The sequence below is a fragment of the Lottia gigantea genome, assembly GCF_000327385.1.
Source record: "Lottia gigantea unplaced genomic scaffold LOTGIsca_12, whole genome shotgun sequence".
Taxonomy (NCBI): domain Eukaryota; kingdom Metazoa; phylum Mollusca; class Gastropoda; family Lottiidae; genus Lottia; species Lottia gigantea.
The window spans coordinates 3,777,884-3,799,762 of NW_008707225.1; the positions used below are offsets into that span (position 1 = coordinate 3,777,884).

The 21,879-nt window shown below is 31.6% G+C and overlaps 4 protein-coding genes across 4 annotated transcripts in view; 3 read left to right on the plus strand and 1 right to left on the minus strand.

The window, feature by feature from the left end:
- LOTGIDRAFT_185823 (hypothetical protein) overlaps positions 1–5,329 on the minus strand; it is a 10,343-nt gene extending 5,014 nt beyond the window's left edge. The window contains exons 1-9 of the mRNA XM_009048271.1: positions 5,202–5,329; positions 3,830–3,989; positions 3,312–3,450; positions 3,021–3,120; positions 2,629–2,728; positions 2,197–2,292; positions 1,857–1,931; positions 1,483–1,591; positions 1,043–1,152 (exon numbers count right to left, since the gene is read on the minus strand). Coding sequence (XP_009046519.1) covers positions 1,043–1,152; positions 1,483–1,591; positions 1,857–1,931; positions 2,197–2,292; positions 2,629–2,728; positions 3,021–3,120; positions 3,312–3,450; positions 3,830–3,989; positions 5,202–5,322 — 1,010 coding nt within the window. The 5' untranslated portion in view covers positions 5,323–5,329. The remainder of the gene's footprint in view (positions 1–1,042; positions 1,153–1,482; positions 1,592–1,856; positions 1,932–2,196; positions 2,293–2,628; positions 2,729–3,020; positions 3,121–3,311; positions 3,451–3,829; positions 3,990–5,201) is intronic.
- A 519-nt stretch (positions 5,330–5,848) lies between these two features.
- Positions 5,849–12,404, plus strand: LOTGIDRAFT_230485 (hypothetical protein). The gene is made up of 8 exons (XM_009048272.1): positions 5,849–6,103; positions 7,906–8,013; positions 8,227–8,361; positions 8,558–8,644; positions 9,329–10,785; positions 11,311–11,361; positions 11,761–11,898; positions 12,074–12,404. The coding sequence occupies exons 1-5, from the start codon at positions 5,861–5,863 to the stop codon at positions 9,449–9,451; spliced, it is 696 nt and encodes a 231-aa protein (XP_009046520.1). The 5' UTR covers positions 5,849–5,860; the 3' UTR covers positions 9,452–10,785; positions 11,311–11,361; positions 11,761–11,898; positions 12,074–12,404.
- Positions 12,405–13,181: 777 nt separating this feature from the next.
- Positions 13,182–14,641, plus strand: LOTGIDRAFT_110966 (hypothetical protein; the record flags this gene model as incomplete). The annotated part of the gene is made up of 3 exons (XM_009048273.1): positions 13,182–13,347; positions 13,759–13,972; positions 14,260–14,641. 3 exons carry the CDS (start codon positions 13,182–13,184, stop codon positions 14,639–14,641), a joined length of 762 nt encoding a protein of 253 aa, XP_009046521.1.
- A 2,012-nt stretch (positions 14,642–16,653) lies between these two features.
- On the plus strand, positions 16,654–19,774 carry LOTGIDRAFT_230487 (hypothetical protein). The gene is made up of 5 exons (XM_009048274.1): positions 16,654–16,714; positions 17,451–17,556; positions 17,729–18,034; positions 18,253–18,347; positions 18,882–19,774. Exons 1-5 carry the CDS (start codon positions 16,712–16,714, stop codon positions 18,963–18,965), a joined length of 594 nt encoding a protein of 197 aa, XP_009046522.1. The 5' UTR covers positions 16,654–16,711; the 3' UTR covers positions 18,966–19,774.
- Positions 19,775–21,879: the final 2,105 nt, after the last annotated feature.

Consider the following 21,879-nt stretch of genomic DNA (forward strand, 5'->3'; position numbering starts at 1 on the left):
GGCACATCCGGGTTGAATTACTAATTGTTTACATTTTGGGAAAGGGGCATAACTCGCATAGGATACATTTGTTCAAAAAGGAACTTTGCACACAATTACCTCATGATTTTGGCCAGTTTTTGTTAATAGGTCAATTGTTTCAGCTTTTGAAATTTCTATATTTTCAATTTTCTATTTTGACCTTTATTGACTCTTGTTGACCTATATCTTTTGACCTGTATGATGTAGAAGCTTTAAATTTGGAACACAACATAACATTCAGAATATCAATTAACCTATGCAAAAGAAATTGAGGTGGGCGTAGCACATCCGGGTTAAATTACTCATTATTGACAATTTTGGCAAGGGACATAACTCGCAACGTTTACATTTGTTCAAAATGGAACTTTGCATACAATTACTTCATTCGTTGAGCCCCGTTGTCTTAGAAGTTCGATTGTTTCAGCTTAAAAGTTCAAAAAAAGGAACAGGTTTTGAAAATTCAAAATTTTCAATTTTTGACCTTGACCTTTTTTGACCCTGATTTTTGTAGGATCAAAGGTCATTCACATTGGCTATCTATTTATACTTTTATATTTGCTGTCCTATCTCAACTTCCGGTTTTATAGCCGTATATAATTAAAAATTTGGATGACTTGTATCTCGTAACCTTGACCTTTGTTGACCGTCTCCCTTTCAATGTCAAATGTCATTGACCTTGGCTATCTTCTGATACTTTCATTTGTGAGGGCTGTTTACTTCCGTTATAACAATCTTACAAACAATTCTTCTCAACTTTAGACTGCTCTTGCGCGTGATGTAATTATCGTAGAAGGTTGATTTTTTCAGAGTCTTTAGCATTTTGCTACATTTGCAAAGTCCCACTCTGTGCCACGTGTGGCTCTAGTACTCTAATTTTTTTTGTATATCAGCTTTCAAACAGTTACAGATATATTTTTGTGCCTATGAATGTAAAAATCTTTTTCATAACATCATACAGTTGTTTTATGCTAATATTTGCAAATATTTTGACAATCATTTGTGACGTTAGAGGTAAGCTTACCTATATGATTTCTGAAAATTTGAAAATGCATTATTTGCTTTGCGTAGTTTTTTCCTGGTAACAAATCCTCTCCACATCATCTGTATCATAACCGCTGCATCAAAAAATTTCTAGAATTAGAATAAATTTATGACATGTGATGAATCAAACATAACAGTTGAAGATAGACACCATCTAATGAAGCCTTCAGTCACACACTTAGTTTAACCAAGGGCAAGGAAAGAGTAATAAAAAGACTAATCCAGGTTCTGGACCTGGCTGTGTCAATGGCAACACTTTATTGTCAAAACCATTAAAAAGTTTTACAGAATTTGACTACTACTGCAATAAGTTCTGTAGTAGATGTGACTTGATAGGCATTTTCCATCTCAGTTCCAGGTTCATTCCTGAGAGTCTGAAGTATCATTTGTATTCATTTTAAACATCAGTAGTGATCTTACCTCATTTTCAGCTCTATGTACAGAGCCGGTCTCTAATAATGTATGTAGATGTCTTAAATCTCTATCAAACCCTTCTCCTGCCCATTTACCTAGTAATGCTTTTAATCCCCTAGAAATAATGTTAAAGGCACGATTATTTCCAAAATTCTCCTTGGAAACATAATCTACATGTCAGAAGCAAGAAATTTTCATCAAAAAGATCAAAATAGTGTTGTAGACATGCATTCACAACAGTTAAAAAAAAACAAAGCCTAACTTGTCATATAAAAACTGCTCATTGTTATATTTATTATCAAATATATTTACATATCTATTTTCTAGAACTAGATTTATTTCATTATAATTATCTTAAGAAAAATGAACATCAAACTTACTTATATCTAGCTGTTAATGAACCAACAACTCCTCTATGATAATCACAAATCTTTAATACACACTTTGTAGCTATACTGTAACAAGTAGGAAAATCATATCAGGATCATTTCATGAGATTGGGATAGGTACTTCGATTTGTATGCGTTGATCAAAACAGCAGTATGCTATAAAAATCTTAGACTTACAAATTGTCTACTGTATGATGTATATTTCTCATTAATCAGGTATGATATATTATCATGTGAGATGAGATATACTATATATACTGGTATAGTTACAATTTATTTGTTTGATATTTAATGAACAGGGGTGAAGAATCTATAATGTATTGAAACTTACGCTGCTACTTCTATAACATTATTAACTGTTAATTTATAAATCAATTCGTCCATTATATTGAAGATTATACTGTCATCTAATTTATTTAAAATATACCTACAATATATGATATAACATTCATTCATGTGGACTACCAGGTTTATGTCACCCTACTGTACCAATAACCATATTATTTAGTAATTTGGAAATTTTCATGCACTAGATATCTATGGCAAGATAGCAATCTCTAAATTTTTTCTCAGCTTTGATGCATTTCATTTTTGGATTTCTCCTTTTGACTGTTATGAACTTTTGACATTAAAAGTAAAATACCATAAAAACTTCATAAGCTATGTGGACTCTCTTAAGATTCTAAAATAAGGTAATTCCAAAGATAAATACTTACATGTATAAGCTCATCAGACAAATAAAGAAAATATATATTTTTCCTACCCATTTATTCTGAATATTTTGGTCAATAAAGTCATAACAATAACAACAGTATCTGGATCATCTGATATCAATAACTGTAGTAACCATGGTGATGAATACACTATCAATAACAAAAAAGCATAATTCAAAATCAGCAAAATTCATAAAACCAGATGCTTATTTTAAGCAGTGACAATATTTTATGAAACAGTTACAGATCAATTATCTCATGGTCAAATCAAATTCATAAAATTCATTATTAATTGCCTACTATTCATAATTAAAGTATTCATAAATTTGACAGTGAAAAAAACAATTTCTGTATAAATATTTATCTGTTTATTTGATAAGATTAAGAGCCCATATGTAAAAATCTGTAATTAATCAGCTTATCAATCTTCTAGTAGGCCTACCTTGTTTACAGAGTTGACTATGAGCCGAGACCAGAAAAGCTAAAGAATCCATGACAGTTTGAAAATTATCAAATAACTTCTTTTCTTCTTCTTCACCCTTCTAAAATATGAAGAACAATGTTTTCAAGATTTCATTTTCTCTTTAATTAGGACAGGATTTAAAAAAAGATCATTAAACATTCAACTATAACAAATAATGAAAAATTGTTGAATTAAGACAAAAACAAGAATTTCTGGTCAAGGAGTTACATAGTAAGTACAGTTGCAATGGTGAATAAAAAAAAAACTTACTATGGTGTCTTCTACATGAGCAATTTGAGCCTGGATATGTCGAGACAATAAAAATAAGTTCTCACAAGCTTTAGGTAATAATTCATTATAGAATTCTGAAGAACCTGGTCCCTTTATATCAATTCCTGTACAAATTACACTGGAAATATATATAAATAACAAAACTTAGAAATATTAAAATCTCAGTAAATTTTTGTCGAAATAGAAATAAAGAATTTGACATCCTACTTTTTGTTTCCTAATTGGACCAAATTAGATGACAACACCTTTTTCGCAGGAAAACAAGCTTGAAGGCAAAACATGTTTCCATGTCTACCCTATTGCCCTATGAGATATGAAATGAAATGAAATGAATGGAGTTTTACGTCCTACTTTTCCCTATGAGACATGGAATCCAAACTTCTAAAATTAAAGGATGTAGCCTATCTTAACTTATGTATTCAGACCTCCAAGCTCAATATTTGGCTAATTTTGTGAGCTACCACAGCTCCCTCCCCTCCTTAAGCAAATGTACTTACCTTAGCAATTTAGCTATATTTGCAGCAGTTGACCATTCTCCTGTTATGACACTATAATCTTGTCTTAACACTAGAATTACCACTTGGTGAATATTATATTCCCATAACTCTCTTTTTATTCTCACTGTATCTTTTGTAGATTCAGAACTGTTTAAAATGTCTTCAATAGAAAATAATGAGATGTTTCACTTCAATAAAAGTGCTCTAGTGGGATTAATAGTGTCTTAGAAATCCCTGCCCTGGTAAATCATAATTTAAACAATTGATGAAGCTTGCAGTTGCATTAAATCAAAATCAATACTCTACAATGCTAATAATGATAAATTTGCTTCTCTTACTAAGAATCATTAATAATGGTAACATAATACTTTTCAACCACCCTGACCTCTGAGAGACTGATTGCAAACAATAATAGGCCTAATAATAGCCTATTCCTAGCAGAACAAAAATGAACTTAACAAAAATGAAAAGTTACAGAGCTGTGTAAAGACATTAATTATAAATTTTTAGTACTCAGTCAAGTAACCTTATTTCGTGCTACGGTAACCTATTTTTCATGGATTTCCGGAAAAGATTAATAATTTACATGTGCAACCTCACGTGACCTTCGCATTTGCTTGTTTTGACAAACATGGGTTTTCTGTACAATATAAGCTAGTAGAATGAATCCAGTAGTTTCAAGCAAAGTAAAATGTATTAATGTATACTTTGACAAATACAAAATGGCGGATTTCACTTATTACCAAACGTCACCATTTTTTATCGGCCGAATTTCCTTATAATCCCAAGCGGTAATCGGAATTCCAAGTGTCGTCTGCTAGAATGTAGTCCAACGAATGAAGTCACCTGATAAACTAGCGGATTCCATGTCAGCAGAAAATTTCTATGGAACACAAAGTGGACCATATTCTTATGTTGTTTCAGTGACTTTTAGCAATAAATCACACTACGTATCTTATTTTGTCAGTCACTATTTTTTTTTTTAAATCATGGTTCTTTGAAGGAATTGTCACTAGTTATAATGAATTGATATTAAAGATAAATACTCAGAGAAGTAAGTTATACCTCCCGGTATCCATACAGCGTGTTTTTCTTATTTATAGATCAAACATTGTACATGAAAATAGGTGATGCGTTCTGCCGCCGTTGTCGAGTTGTTGCTCATGAAATATGGGTCAAAGTGAAGGATTCATAAAGAAAATCGAAATAAACCAATTTTAATTATTTTGTAGAATGTCCGAGGAAACATCTAAGACATAAAAAAAATTTTTTTTCTTTTTAACTTTGACGAAATTCGGTGTTGAATCCTTATAATTCTGTAATAGTTTTAAAAAAATGAAATGCTAAAATGTAGGCTGTAGCCAAAACTAGCCTTTGAGATCAAGTAACAGAACTGGAACTCTCCTATCTTTCGCCTCCAATATTTCTTTTGACAAATTGATAATTCTTTGATCTTTGCGAAAAGACCTGGGAGTCACCCCAGGGCTCGTCATATTCAATATTTCAGCACAAATGCAACCCTCAACAAAATAAAATGTCAAGTTCTGTCATGTCAAAAAAAATCAGTTATCTTCCCAAACATTACAAAGGGAACTAACTCTGCATTCTCATTTATCAAACTCCTTTAGCTTTTCCAAACAAGCCAAATTTGATTAGTTTTAAATAGTTAAGTACATAATTTCTTATCATATTTTTTCACTATTCCTAAAGATACAGAATTGATCTCTATGTGCAAAAAATATATTTCGTTTTGAGAAAAAACAGATAAATGTTCGAAATCGGAGTAGGCGTCTGTATCATGCGGATTTTCCAAGCGTCCCCTTGATATCATTTACTTTTTGTGTACATGTAATTTATACCAAATTTCAAAATTGGAATTAGATCTACAGTCTACTGTCATTTTGAATCATTCAATATGATAATCAAAAAATTGGAATGTTCAGTTTCGCTGCAGTTGTTCACAGTCATGTGAAATAGATTCAGTTACGGACAGCTAAGCATTTTACTGACACCCAATTTGCCATATTCAGGATGGCGACTTCCAATGGCAGTTCGTGTCGAATTGCTCCATCAATACTAAATGCGGATTTATCATCACTTACCAGTGAATGTCAGCGATTTATGGAATGTGGTTCTGACTTTTTACATCTAGATGTAATGGATGGACATTTTGTTCCTAACCTAACATTCGGTCATCCTGTAGTAAAATGCCTACGACCAAAACTACCAAACGTTTGTTTTGAAATGCACATGATGGTACAAGATCCGGAGAAGGTTCACATTTTTATCCTGTTATAAGCTGTCTTATAATATTCTATTTGTTGAAATATATTTGCATCGTAATAAGCTGAATTGTTCAGGTTTGAACATAATTCATGTGAAAATGATCAACTTTTCGGACTGAAAATTCCCTTCTCTCTGAAAAATCATGTTTACAAATTATAACTTTTCCAGGGTTGACATTTGGCCAACCCAAAGACTCTCACTAGTATTTTGTAGTTGATATTGCAATCCATTCGAAAACAATTGGCAAAAGTCAATTCAGAAATCATTGTTGTCAGAGAGTAGGCCATATTTTACATCCTGTTTTTATACGCCCACATTATTATGTGGTTGATTTATGAAAAACACGTCAAAATTTATTTGTGAAAACAATAGAGAGTACAGTTTTCATCCGATTTAAATGAAATTTGGTATTATCATCCATAATGATGAGATCTTAGTCAAGATTAAATTTCACAATTTTTCGATCAACGGAATTTGAGTTATTGCCCATTAATTTGTGAAAACGCATCAAAATTTGTTAGCGATAGAGGTTACAGTTTTTGTCAGAATTTTATTAAAAATGTGTGTTTGTTAAAATCAACAATATCTTGCAATAACTTGATTTTTGGTATGATTTGACACAGATAGGTGACTGCCCTTGATATATTGAAAATGTATCAGGAAAGTGGGAGTATCTTGCTAGGCAACCACTTGTTCATTTTAAAGTGATACTACGTCTTAGAATGAACAGAAACTTTAAAAATTTTAAACTTTCCCAATACGAGCATATATTCATCAGTAGATATACCTGGTGTCATAAATAACATAACAGGATCCTTATATAATCCAAAAAACTGAATAAAAATGCAATTAACTATTGAAAAACACTTAATATTATGATTAAGCGTTTTTCAATTATTACTTAGTTTTATGAGTTTAATTTATATGATATGTAGAGCGATATAGAAATATTAAAACATATGTTATTGATTTATGGTATGGTAAATAAAATTCTGATATACTGAATATTTTATTTGTATGTTAAATATTTAGTATCTTGATGAACTATAATTAAAACTCAGTACTATTATGATAATATTAGGATATGCAGTTTAAACATTCTTAACTGCTGTGGATTTTGAAAAAGAGCTTTTAAAATAATATTTGAAGATAGCTCGCCAGTCAAGGTAATATATGCCCACTGGCATCTTTGATTTTGAATAAAAATATTTAGCAGTACAGTTACAATAATCAGTATGAAATATTCAACCTTCAGCCATACACTTATTTTGAACTCTTTAGGCCGATAATGAATAATAGTTATAACCCTTGTTCTTGAAAACGTGTTCAAGTTTTAGCTCGTGAAAACTCTAGAGGGCAAATATTCAATCTTCAGCGCGGTACTGAATAATAAAACCAAGTTTTGTCAAAATCCGGCAAGAATCATGCCTTTTATTGTTTGAAAGCGTTTTCAAGAACGAGGTCAATAACTGAAACACATGATTTTTTGGATTTTCGATAGGGTTCATCCATGGGTGATAATAAACAATTTCACCAATTTTCGTCAAAATCAGAGCCTTCTAGAATGTTTATGAGCTCAAAATTTAACATACTAAATATTTTTCGATATTTCTGATATTCACACTCACACCAAGTTTCGTCAAAATCCATCAAGAATTGTGTCTTGTAGAGTGTTTACGAGTAATTGTGGATGGACCGACATGGGTGACGGCAATATACGCCGAGTTATGAGTTATGAAATCTGATCAATTTATGTAGGCAATAACTTTGTTTTGTTTTAACTGTTTCAGTGGGTAGATCCAGTAGCTGATGCTGGTGGTAATCTGTACTCATTTCATTATGAAGCTACAAAAGATGTCGATCTATGTATCAGAAAAATAAAAGAAGCTGGAATGAAGGTATTTTTTAGATTTTTTCATTACAATCTTTGTTATAGCAAAAGATGAAATATTGGGGTATTTGGTCAGTTTTGTTCCAAAACATCCTCATTACTTCTGTCTGAGCATATCAGAGAGGAACTCAAAGGGATGCAACAGTAACTCCTTTCTAGGACAAATAAAAAAGTAGTCTTTCAAGTCTTCTAAACATAACAAAATCTGTGTATATTTTAGGTTGGGTTAGGAATCAATCCACCTACAGATGTTAATGTAGTTTTACCTTATATAGACAAGGTTGATCTTATATTAATAATGACAGTCAATCCAGGATTTGGTGGACAAAAATTTATGCCTGAATGTATGTCAAAGGTAGGTCATAGATCAGTTTTAACCTAAGAAGGTCTTTCTAAAACGGATACTTTTGTCTTTACTATGCTGTTTTTCCACACAATGATAAGGTAGAAGGTAGAAAATCAAAGCCAGTTTAGTATATTGCAGATGCTTTACCTTTCTTCATAAAAATTGGTGAATTAATCACCATTTATTAGTAATTCTATGTTTTTAGGTAGAAACATTGCGAGAGAAATATAAAAATTTAGATATAGAAGTTGATGGAGGTGTTGGTCCAGATACAATACAGCAATGTGCAGATGTAAGTATAACCTTTGTGCAATAAAGTCAAATTTTTATCTTCTGTATGTACCTTAGTATTATTTGTTGTCTTATCCATTAACACATGGACTATCTAATTTCTATTACAAAGACTGAATTTTTCCTAAAATATATGAATACCACACCTTAAGGCTTGTGTCCACATATGGGTTTGCATATCACATACGACATAATACACAACATGAAAATGCTGAGATAACATTAATGGCATTTCAATAGTCCTTTGTCCACATAGGTGTTTTGTAAAAAAAAAAAACACGCTCTGCCGATGATGCGTAATACGCTTATAACCTTTGAAGGGTTTCAGGTGAACATATTTATGAAAAACTTATCGTAATACGAAAATAATTGACTCACCAAGTTGTGATATTCATCAAACATGGAGCCAGTGACTTCTTTTTTCAGGACGACAGTTTAATGTCTGATTCGTACACCATGTTGTCTTCCGCTCTAGCAAGTGTGCCTCCGTCTATACTTATCTGGACATAGTACATCGTGGCACATTACACCGTGACATTTTCAAGCTTACTCTTGATGCATATTATATGGCGTGAAAACGCAATGAAAATCGCGTATGTGGACACAAGCCTTTACTTCACTGATTCATTTACAACAATAATGTATCAACATTTATTCTGATATTTGAGTCTAATTTAACTTCTAGGCTGGAGCCAATGTTATAGTTTCTGGAAGTGCTATTATTAAAAATGAAAACCCAACAGAAGTTGTGAAGTATATGAGAAGAGTTATAGATGAAGCCATTCAGAAACATCATTTAGAGAGATAGTGATTTCAGATCTGTTTAGACAGTAATAATTTATCACAATCTGATTAAAATACAGATTTGTTTTTTCCCTTTATAGGCAACTCATTTGTTAAAATATTGGATCACATAGATCTGTATTTTGTTCATTGTTTTTTTTTGATTTTATGAAATATTCTTTTGTTAAGAAATATTATACTTATTTAATTATTTATGTGCCAGTATGTCTCAGTATTACTGATATTATATATTTGTTTAATTATCACAAGCGATATTCAGATTGTTCTTGATTTCAATTTCTTTGTTTTATTGTAATGAAAGAGCTATTCAGCTTACAGCTGTTAATGATATTAATGTAAATTGATGGCATAAAAAAGAACAATCTACTGTTTTGGAGGTTGTGATCTTAACATAAATTTCAAATTCATATTTATAGTGATCACAAGTTCTGGTTCTCAAAACTGTTAAAATTGTGCTTGAAGGTTATTAAATGACTTTATCTATTTATTTTCTTTGTTCATAGTGTTTCATTATAGGTGTTAAGTGGTAAAGTTCATAATTCATGAGTTGAGGTTACCAACCAGTAGAGCTCAATCTATGAAATCAGATGTCCACTTTGTCTGCAACTTAAGTTATTAATAAACTTTCCATTCAAGCATGCAAACATTCTCAATATTTTGGCAGTGAATGTCAGTAAACTCAGTACATCATGTGTTTTTTAGCGACAACCAAAATGTGAGATTTTTGTACAGAAAGTTATAGATCAGCTGAAACTTGGCTTTTCCTGCTGGTACGGGAAATATTTATACAACTAAATCTGTTTCTTGTGACAAAGTTTTGTATTATCATTTTCCAAGTTCAGAAATATTCAGAATAATGAACATTAATAACTTGATTGAAATTCAGGGGATATTTTGTCTATGGTTTCTTATTTGTAACAATCATGTTCTGGATATTGAAATAAAAAAATCTTTGAGTTTATGTTATACAATCCAATCTTAAACTATTCACACATGATATAATCTCTATCACACCTCAAGACTTAAAATTCAAATATAGATGATTTGTTTCACTAAGGTCATTCTCTAAAACAAATAAACCTGATTTTGGTTTTAATCTGAGTATCCTTACTAACTTGTATATCTGAGGCATGGACCAGATATAAGTGTTGTACCTATTAGGACTTTTTGGGCCCATCAGGAAGATCTCCCAGTGTTTTGCTTAATATATAACCAGACAGTTCCTGGTCCACCTTCTATTGTCTCTTTTGGCTGCCAATTGGGGAAAGGAAATCTACAAGCTACAACATGTCCATTATCTGGTAACTCCTTCTCAAGCTTCTCTTCTAATTTTGTCATCTACAAAGGACAAAAAAAATAAATACGTTTCATCTCATACAATTTCAACATCATCATACAAGGCTGTAAGGTTTGATGGACAAACTATGAGTTACTATTCAATAAAAAGCACTGGCCCTGGTTTAAAGTTTTGTTTACAATTATTGTGGTGTTAATATGTAGTAAATTAAGTAATTTTGAAAGTTAGACCTAAAAAGATAAAAAATAAATGATTCCAGTACCGGTATACATTATTCTTATTACTATCCAAACAATTCAATGTAAAGTGTGAAGGAAGCAGTTAAAAACATTTTCATCAATTACATAAATGTGTTCTATATATTAATTTGCAATAACCAGCAAAAGAGTGATTTCTGGCATTTTCTAGATAAAAAAAAATAATGTTGCATACATGGCAAGATTTGCTTACTTGCTAACTCTGACACACCTCACTTATCCACCATTTCCAATTACATTCAGAAAGTATCTAGCCAGAAAATATTTCATACGTCTACAAATAAAATGTATTGCAGAAATTATACTTACCATTTGTTCTACACCAAATATCACAACATTGTCATACCTAGATAAATCAGTCTGAAATATTAATACATGTGTCTTAACATTAGCAAAAGATTAATACCGGTAGGCCTAATGAGGCTATTAGATTTCGTGAATAGTTGCAGCCGGTTGACACGGCTTTCATGTTTTACCTGTCTTCAAAACCTTGATGACCCAGATGAGCATAGAGAAGAGGCTTAATGATTTGTGAATATGACTGCACAAATTGTCTTATCACAGTTATGGCTCTTCTCGAGCGCTGAACAAGGCAAAAGCTTCAGTATCTATTTGTATGATCGAAAGGGAAACCTCGTTTATAAATATGACACCAGTCCTAGAGCTTTTCTGACACTTACCTGTATATCTCATTTAATGAAAACCACACACAAGCATGAAAGTCTTGTATATTAACTATAGCATGACTATGGAACCTACCTTCCAAAGATCTTGTTTGATAAAATTGGCATTGGAAGAGAATCCATGTCTCCAAGCCTTGAACTTTGAATATAAAATAAGCCAGAAATTTAACTCAACTCCAGTAGCTTTAAAACCTTTTCTGGCTGCTTCTAATACCTGAAAATAAAAAAAGAAATATGAATTAATTCTAATAGCCTACAACTAACCAACTTTAAACTGGTAGATTTGAATAGTGTCATTACTGAAAATTCTATTTTTTACATTGATAATAAATTTCATTGATAAGCTTGTGAAGCCTCAAGTATTCCATTATTCCACAGTAAATACTTACTATTCTGCCATCTCCACTACCAATGTCTATCAAGGTTCCTGATCTTCCTTTTAGAGCTGAAAAGACATGTTTCATCTGTACTGGTGTAGCAGGAACAAAAGGCAAACAAAATTTTCTTAACGCTGGAGTGACAAATGGGAAGGTGATAACATAAATTCCTCCAATTACTGCACCAAAACTACCAAGGATAATGCCTGTAGAAAGTTTGTTCAATTTTCTTTCTTTCTTTTCATAAAATCCTGGCTCTTGACAGAGGAGGCACACCTCTGGATCTTTTGAGATGGGCATGAATTGGCAGAATGATCTACATGATATAAACTCTATGACTGACAACATGCAACTAAAGGGACGTAACTTTTCATAAATACTCGTGATTGCTACGAAGTAGAAACACCGGCGTGTAACTTCCGGGAAAATGTCGACCTAAAACGAAAACTAAAGGCAGTTCTACGCAAAGTATATTAACGATACAAGGGCATTGGAAGTGAGTAAACTGTGATATCTTTTTAATATTATCCTCGCAGATGTTTGGTTTGTTTTTTTAAATCCACATTTCTACAAAAAGATCATACGAGTGATTTGTGAAAACTGCTGAACTGCCAAGAAAGTGAAACTGATGATGTCTTTCTCAGTTTCAGTGAAGTTTGTGAGAACAGTGAAAACCAGTATACATTTACTGGCAAACGAATCTATCATAATACCATCTTTATTATTATATATAATAATATTATATATATTTTATGAATAGTTTCAGGTACCGGTTCCCCAATATTAAGGCTGAGAATAATATATCACCCCCCCCCCCCCCTCCCTTGCTGGTGAAAGAAAATAAAAGAAATAGTGAAATCCCCAGTTTGAGGTTTATTTGAAGGTACTAGGAATTTTGATACAGTCCTGGTACTTCTGAAAACTATATCCTCATATTCTAGGTCTAATTCAACCTCTGATAATGAAGATCTATGGTTTTTAAATTTGTGACATTTCATGATCATGTTCATATCTTTGAAAAAAAAGGAAACGATGATTGAAATTTTTGTTTTTAACTTTTTAGGTAAATATAGAAGGTTCCTTAATCAAAACTGGTAGTGTTGGTACCTCAACAGAAGTTATGTCTCTTATTGAAGGCATAGGAGATGAAGTTACACTAGTATTTGGTTTATTAGTTATTTTGGTAGTTGGTTTATTGGCCTGGTTTTCTACACATACTTCAGATATACCATTCTTCAGTGTAATTGTTGTGGAATTATCTCAAAGAGTGAGAAATGGAAACAGAAGTCCTGTTGCAGAAAACACCACTACTTCTAATCAGGATGAGAATACTGAAAACACCAATGAAGACCCACCTACTACAAATATCAGACGTTCTTTAACAGATGTGGTAAGCTCTGCATTGGATAATGTTAATGAAGCACTTGGTTTAGACAGAGCAATTTTGGAAGATGAGGATGATGAATCAGAAGATGATGATTCAAATGATGATGATGGAGAAGAGCAGGTGATTAACACAGTGGAAGAAACATCAACTGTGTCCACTTCAGACTCAAGGACAACCCAGCAAACTGATATTGAGTCATCCTGTACAACAGACACAAATGTTGTACAAAGTGAAAACCTATCAGGTTATGTGGCTGAAAATGAACTAAGACAACGTGGAGTTGCATTTTTTGACAACACAAAAGACCAAGATCTACAGACAACTTGTTCTGTGCAGGAAGAAAATCCTGATGTGCAATCAGTCTCTCAACAAGGAGGATCCACAGATTGTCCTGAAATTTCCGAAACTTCTGTTCATTCTGAGACAACAAGTGAAAATCAAATACGAGTTAGATTGAAATATCTTAATGATACCCAAAGACTTGTTTTCGCAAGACCATTAGATACAATTGGTTATTTTAAAAGGTATGCTAATAAAGTTATATACAGTAATTTGAAGTAACTGTATGGCTAGCTTAGATATTGAAAGAAATACTTTTTATGAATCCAAATAAGTAGTTAAGAACAAATGCAAAATAAGGTTACTAAATGGTAAATGGTTTTATCAAAATTATGTTAAAGGTGATAGTTTTTATGTCGAATTTTGTGAGCAATACAGAATTTGGTATTTTAATTCTATATAAAATGATTATATAATTATTTTTGCCCTTCACGAGTACTATAACTAACATTTTGACTTTGATTTATTTCAGAACGCATTTTCCCGATGAATTGGCTCAACAGAAATTAGTTAGATTAATATATAATGGACAAGATTTACGAAATGAAACATCAACCTTACAGTCATGTAATGTTGTAGATAATAGTGTTTTACATTGTTTAGTTACCCAGAATATACAACCTCAACAGACAGTACATACAAATCAAGATGAGGATATCAACATTGGCAATTTCATGATTCCTATTTTTGGTTTAATCCTTGGAGCTCTGTGGTATTTACGCTTCAATTATAAACAATATTTCAATGCTACATCAACTTTGTCATTAGCAGGAATCAGTTTTCTGTTTGTTTTTGCTACTTTTACTGTCTTGCGACCCCACAATCCTCAACAAGCAAACAGACATTTAGAGTAATATTATTGTGGCTGTGGTTTTTGGCTGTGATAGACAAATGTGTATAGTTTTTGTTGTATTATATGATCATGAATTGAGAGTTAAATTATTGTGTTTGCTTTATACTTTTACTGAAGGTGGTACCAAGCCTGATTCTTTATTTTACATGGGATCTAAATTGTTGCTTCAATTTAATATTTTATTCATTTGCTTCTTCTACTCTTATTGTATGATCTATTTTTTTGTTTAACAGATTAGTATAAGCAATGTCTTGTTTGTGAAACCATATTTTGAAAAAAACTATGAATGTATAAATTATAAGTCGTGAATAAATATTCTTTAAAGTCCTATTGTGTGCAGAGATGAAATTTTTTGATGTATTGATATTGAGTTGAGTTAACAGCAAATGGAGATTTTTTTTAAACAAGCATTACTCCTAATGAAAAATACCCCCAAAAAATCACAGTATCAACAGAAATTGATAAATCTGTGTAGACATTTGTGTGAAGTGAAAAGTTAACTGCAGAAGATGAACTAAAGAATGCCGATATTTATGTGTCATATCTGGTCTAATTGAAAAAATAAATTGCACTTATTTTTGGTTGAGTGACATTTCAAATCCTTAATTATTTATATTTGTTAAGTTGAAAGCATTATTTCTATGTAAAACATTGCTTTGATCTACCTTTAAGAAGTTATAAACAATGATCTACTTGTTTTAATTGTAACAATAAAATGTTATTTGGATGTTGATATCATTTAAATTTAACCTAGATTTATATTATAAAATAATCTTGTTATTACTCTCAACTTTTTGTTGTTATTTTGAAAATCTTATAGTCTGTTCCCTTAACTATGAATCAAAAACCTTGAAATTTACCAATTTTAGCTATCTGTTGTTATTTCAAAATTAATTCTGGCTTACCTTTCCTTGACACTTAAAGTGAAAATTTTGACTGATGTCAATTACATTATAATTTTTGATACTCTCATGAGCAGTTATGATTAAAAATGTCATATGTGATCATTAGTATCACCTTGAAAGTGATAAATGTCTAAACCTCAACACAGCAATAAGTGTGGAATAGTAGGGAAACTTGGTATTAGATTTCAATTCTGAAAACTGATACAGATAGTTGAAATTGGGCTTTATTGGTTTGTAAAGTTGATATGTATACTATTATATCTCAAAGTTATCTGTAAACAGTTGCTCTGGCTAACATATTTTCGGTTCATGTGAAACAGTTGGCTATACCATTCTGATTGAAAAGGGTTCAGAGTATAACATATAATTGATCATTTGTGAGTTATATTTAGCTGAATTGGGCAATTGGTTTCAGGGTTTTTAAGCTGCCTGTGATTATGTTTAGCTTCCGTAGTTCAATGAATTTTCGAAGAGAATAAATCATTTGAGGAAAACAACAGTACATTGGGAAACTTTTATGTTAGCATAATAATTATGAACATGTGCATTTATTTGTTTATTGCAATATTTTACAATCACAATCAAAATAAACTGTAAATTATTGGATTAATTTATGATGAATTCGATACTTGATTCAAGGACTATAATGTCAAACTTGGAAAGTTAATGCAATTGATTCTGCAGATTTTCAGACTTTCAGATTTTATCTTGCAACCATTGATCAGATATCCATTAATTTGATTTTTATACACCCTGCTATGTGTGGGTCTTTTGTTGACTCTCGTTTTCATGCTTGAATGAGTAAAAGTTTAATTCAATATGATAGCCTGGCAGCATGCAGTCATATTTGACGTGCTATCAAGCACAATTAATGCACTGAAGACCTTCTGATGACTTTCAAATATTTTAGATCCTTCGTTAGTGTGGGCCTTTACATCTAAATATGCAGAAATCCTTTTCAATAGGTCCTACGCGTTTGAAAGGGAAAGTTTCGTCTGCTTGTCATGGATTTTTCTGTATTGTGTTTCTAGGTGGCGTTAGTAGTTTGAAAAGGGACGTGTTTAGGTCAATTTGTTATTTATAGAACGACTGTCTTCATACTTCAAATATTCCAGTATCCGACATTCTGGGGATTTTCCTGACCTTTGAACATATGAAGTTTTAATATGGTAATATATTTTGATAAAGAGTTACACTTTATAAGGCTTTGTATTATCTACTGCAGTGTTTCCAATAATTTTTGGACATAGCTTTGTTGTGATTTACCGGTTACGGGCCTTGCATTTTCGGGCCATAGCAAACCTTCCAATTCGCACGTATTCACAGGCTGAAAGGAAAAAAACCTTTATGATATTGTGGTATAATTTTTTATTCTATTTTTCGTACTCCTCTAGAATGAAACTGGATTTAAAAAGTATGGGAATTAGATGTAAAATATTTACCCTAAAATTCTGATAAATATCAAATTATATATCCAAGCACAATTTGAAGTGATAGGTATATAAATACTGAAAGAGCTTATCACTATGCACGATTTGGTTCCGAGAAACATTCTCTGCACATTCCTTAGGAAGGCTTAGCGAAATTTTGCTTCAGGTAGCTAATGAGCAGGTCGGGGTATTTTAATTAGGCTACATCAGAAGGCGTATATACCTGAATCGGGTGTGGAATTCAATATGGAGTATGTACTCGTTCAAACGCCCCTGTGACTTCCTCATTTAGCTATTTCTGATATACACGTAGTCACCTATTACCCCTTCAGTCTTCAGTAAAAAAGATCCTAAAATGTAACTATAATACCACATTTTAGGTGAAAACCTAGATTTGTACCTTTTTTTTTTATAAATGTTTCAGATTTTAGAGCCAAGACTTTTTGTACAATTTTTTTTATGATCTCTATTCTAGGTAAACATGGAAGATCAAACTGAGCTTAGACCAAGTAATGGAAGAACAAAAAGAACTGCAGATTGGTGGGAGAAACAAAAGGACAGAACTGGAAGACGAACCTCTGGTATGCTTTTGCTCATTATTGCTCTTGCAATACAGGGACCCTAGTTCACCTATTACCCTAAATTTATCCTATGCAGTATACAAATTAGCGTTTGTAATTAGAAGTGCAATGGCCAAACACAAACAATTTATGAGGTTCCCAAGTTAAGTTATTTAAATTTCTTTTATTTCAGGACGAATCTCGAAGCCAACCTTTGCACCTCCAGCTCTAGAACCTTCCAAAGTTGAATTACAGATTCGACAGGGTGATAAACCAACTGTATTACATATTGTGAAAACTAAATTACCACCAGGTGCGAAACGTGTAAAAAACAACAATGGAAACAATCCTTTAAAGGCTAAACAGCATTGTGTGTCCCCCAATAAAAATAGTGTCAACAACAATTATAATCATACTAGAAACCATTTACAAGTTCTGATAAAAAATTTAGCTTTAGATGTGACGAAAGAACAATTACAAGAACATTTCAGGAAGACAGGTACTGTTTCGATAAATTTTTATCATGATTAAATAATGGGTTCTTTATAGCATAGATGCTGAGAATCAAACTAACATGACTGAATCATCTTGAACACAATGACAAGTTAAAAGTTGGCCTCTTAGTTACCCTGACAATGATATTTTCATCCCCAGATTCTGATCACAACTGTTATCTTTGATCACTTCTATAATAAATTTTAAATTTATACTTTTCAGGTGGAGTTAAAAGCATTCAGATACCCAAAGAAAAAGGCCAGAATATTGGTAAGGGAATAGCATACATGGATTTTAAATCCAGAATAAGCCATGGAGTGAGTTTTCTTTCAATTCTAAACATCATCTTTGTTAAGACATTTTTCATATTATTACTTAATTATTATCATGTATTTTGCTGGAGAAAGTAAGTTTCCCTACCTCAGCCTATTCATGTAGGCTTTTTAAAATTTTATGATTTGTGTATGTGTAAGAATGATAATGACACATGCATGTAGACATAGAGGTTTTCTAGCCTTTGGATGTGTATCAGGGACACATTTAGTCATTTCATTTCATTGTGAATGTTTGTCATTCTTGTCAACTATAGAAAACTGGATCAGATTGTGATGTCACTATGTTAATTACGTCATTTAAACCAAGAAAGATTCTTTCCGATAGTGATCTGGTCAAGTCTTTACAGATTTACTTGAGCCATTTGTGTTAAAATAATGCAAGTACGTGTATAGGCTGTAAGTCTGGGACAAATACAGAGGCTTAAGTATCTATATCAATCCCATCAACTGTTTACTAATTACGATTATTTTACTTCTATGTACTAGTTCATTTCTGAACATCAATTTCTATTTCAGATTGCTCTTCGACTTCATCAAACTACTTTAGGCGGAAAACCTATAAGTGTGGAATTTTGTCAAAACTCAAAGAAATCTAAATGAGGGACATAAAAATGTATTGATGGTGATTGAAAGTTGTGTCAAGTTATTAAATATAACGGTTTCCTTTTATTTATTTATTGAATAATGTACAGCGGTATACTAATTCCAGGTGTCATATTCTGTGAATATGTTGTTAAAAAGTTTTGAAATGCAAGTGAGACAGGATGTGCATGTGTAAAATATAAACTTTCCAGCCCTATTTCTTCAATGTGTAAATGTTTTAATTTATTTAAAGTTTGGTTTAAAATCAACTATAGAGTGTGTCTAGTGAATGGTGTAAAAGATTTTACTTTAGTATTAAATATTACAAACGTATAACTAAACTGGCTTCTTAGACTTTTTTATAAAGTGAATCCAAGCAAACTAATTTATGTTTTCACTTATCTGGAACACAACTTTGTTTCAGTACCTGGGTAAATTCATTGAGTAATATGTTCTGAAATATCTGTTTTTTCTCCAAGAAAGGTGTATATATAGAATTTCCTACACATTGCAATATCTTGTGACATTGTTCTAACACATCAATTGATAAACATCTAAACTTACAGTCAAATATTGTCTTTTAAACTAGCTATACCTAGTACCATTTAACATTTGCTATGTTAAGAACACTGGAGTTATGTCTTTGAATTCATTCAAATTTATTGGATGTAGAAACAGCTTATTTGAAATATGTAGCCGCACACAGTAGAATGATACCTATGTAATTGCTCAAAAAAGCAACTTAAATTGACAACCTCATTTCATATGTTTTTTTATAAAAAGTCTGTGTGGTGACCTTATTTTGATAGTAAAATTTAAATGTTATGAAAAAAAGAAAAAAATATATGAGAAGATTAAAAAAAGCTTTTTTCTTTCAGTGTCATATAATTCTATTTAGTTTGTTATTTTGCATACCTATTAGCTATAGGTTTTTTTTTTATGATTTTGCCAATAGATATTTGAACTAACTATTTTTTTCTTTTGATAAGAGTTACTTTCTTTCAGTTAAAGGAAGTTGTATTATTTATTTATTAGTTATATAATATATTTGTAAAGGGTGTTTTCTGGTTAAAAGTGTTCGCCAAATTATATAGTGAGAAGAAAAGCTCAATGGGAATTAGATGAAATTCTCTTCCGTTGATTCAATTGGCAGAAAATTTAGCTCAATGCATGAACTCATCGAAATTAAATATTGCACATGGGTTGTTTTGTTGGAGGTTGTAATAGCTATCCCTATCATATTTGTAACAGACTTTTTGAATTAAACTAGAGGGGCAAAAGTTTAATATCAGTGCTAATAATCTAGTTGAATCAATGATACAGTGACCAACTTTCTCATAAACCATTGAAGAACAATGATGTAAACTGAAGCTTAATTCAAGTTTCCACTTTAAACTCTGTGACTGTAAGGTAAGATTTAACAATGATTTCAACAGGTATATGTAAAATAGAATTGTGATAATGGTGAATGTTATAATACTAATTGATGTATGGTTTTGTATACTTTCCACAAGTTTTTTTTTTTTCGTAAAATAATAGATTTTGTTGATCTAATAAAAATTGATACATTGATCATTGCTTTTTATTAAAACCCAAATTTCTTATGGCTTTCTCCAGATTTTGCATAAGGTGGAAAAAAGTAGGAGGTAAAACTACAGTCATTTCATTTCTCCAGATTTTATATTATAATTTGAATATCTTACTTACTTCCCTTAATAAATGACACCACAAAGAGTTCCTATAAGGGTTGTGGTCTTTAAAGGAACCCTTAATGAAACTGTTTTCAGAACACTTCACTTTTATTACTGTTTTAATAAAGTATTTTTCTTGTTGCCTTTTATACGCCCACATTGAAATGTGGACGTATATTGCCATCTCCCCTGTATGTCGGTCGTCAACATTTCTCGTTGACTACACTTTTCATCTGATTTAAATGAAATTTAGTGTGATCATTTATATTGATGAGATCTTGGACTGATTCTAAGTTGACATTTTTTCGATGAACCGTTTTTTAGTTATTGCCCACGACTAAGAAATAACTTGTCAAAATTTGTGTGTGAACCCAATAGAGACAACAGTTTTCATCAGATTTATATGAAATTTGGGGTGATCATTTATATTGATGAGATCTTGGTCTAGTTTGAATTTGACGATTATTCGATGAACAGTTTTTATACGTTTTTATACGCACGTATATTGCCGTCGCCTCCGACCGTCCGCCCGTCCGTCAGGTTGGCTGTCTGTTCCTCCACATTTATTGTATACACGATAGAGGCTTTGAACTGATGAAACTTGGTATGCATGTTTATTATTGGTTCGAAATTGATAATGATTGGAGGAACGATTTCAGAGTTATTGCCCTTGCATTAGTAAAACACAGTTTTATCCGATCTTAATGAAACTTGGTATCCCTGAATGTATGGACAAGATCTAAGTCAAGTCGAAATTGGTAATAATTGGAGGAATGGTTTCGAAGTTATTGCCATTGACTTAATACAATGCGTCAAATTTGGTTTGTAGGCACGATAGAGAATACAGTTTTTATCCTATTATTGATGAAACTCAGTAAAGTAACAGTTATTGAGTTATTGCCCTTGACTTAGTAAAACGCATCAAATTTGACTTGAAGGCACAATAGAGACTCCAGTTTTTATCCGATTTTAATGAAACTTGGTATGCATGTATATAAGGACAAGATCTCAGTCAAGTTTGAAATTGCTAATAAGCGCATGAATGTTTCGAAGTAATTGTTTTATCGTTTTTTGAGGTTTTGCCTTGACTTATAAATGTTTTAAAGATTATTTGAAGATTCATTATTAAAGCAACTACAGTCTTTGTTATCATTTCAACTTTTTGCACAGAATATCTAAGTTTCTTGCTTGAAAGCCTTTATAGTACTGAAGAATTTATTTTATCAAGAAATATATTTATT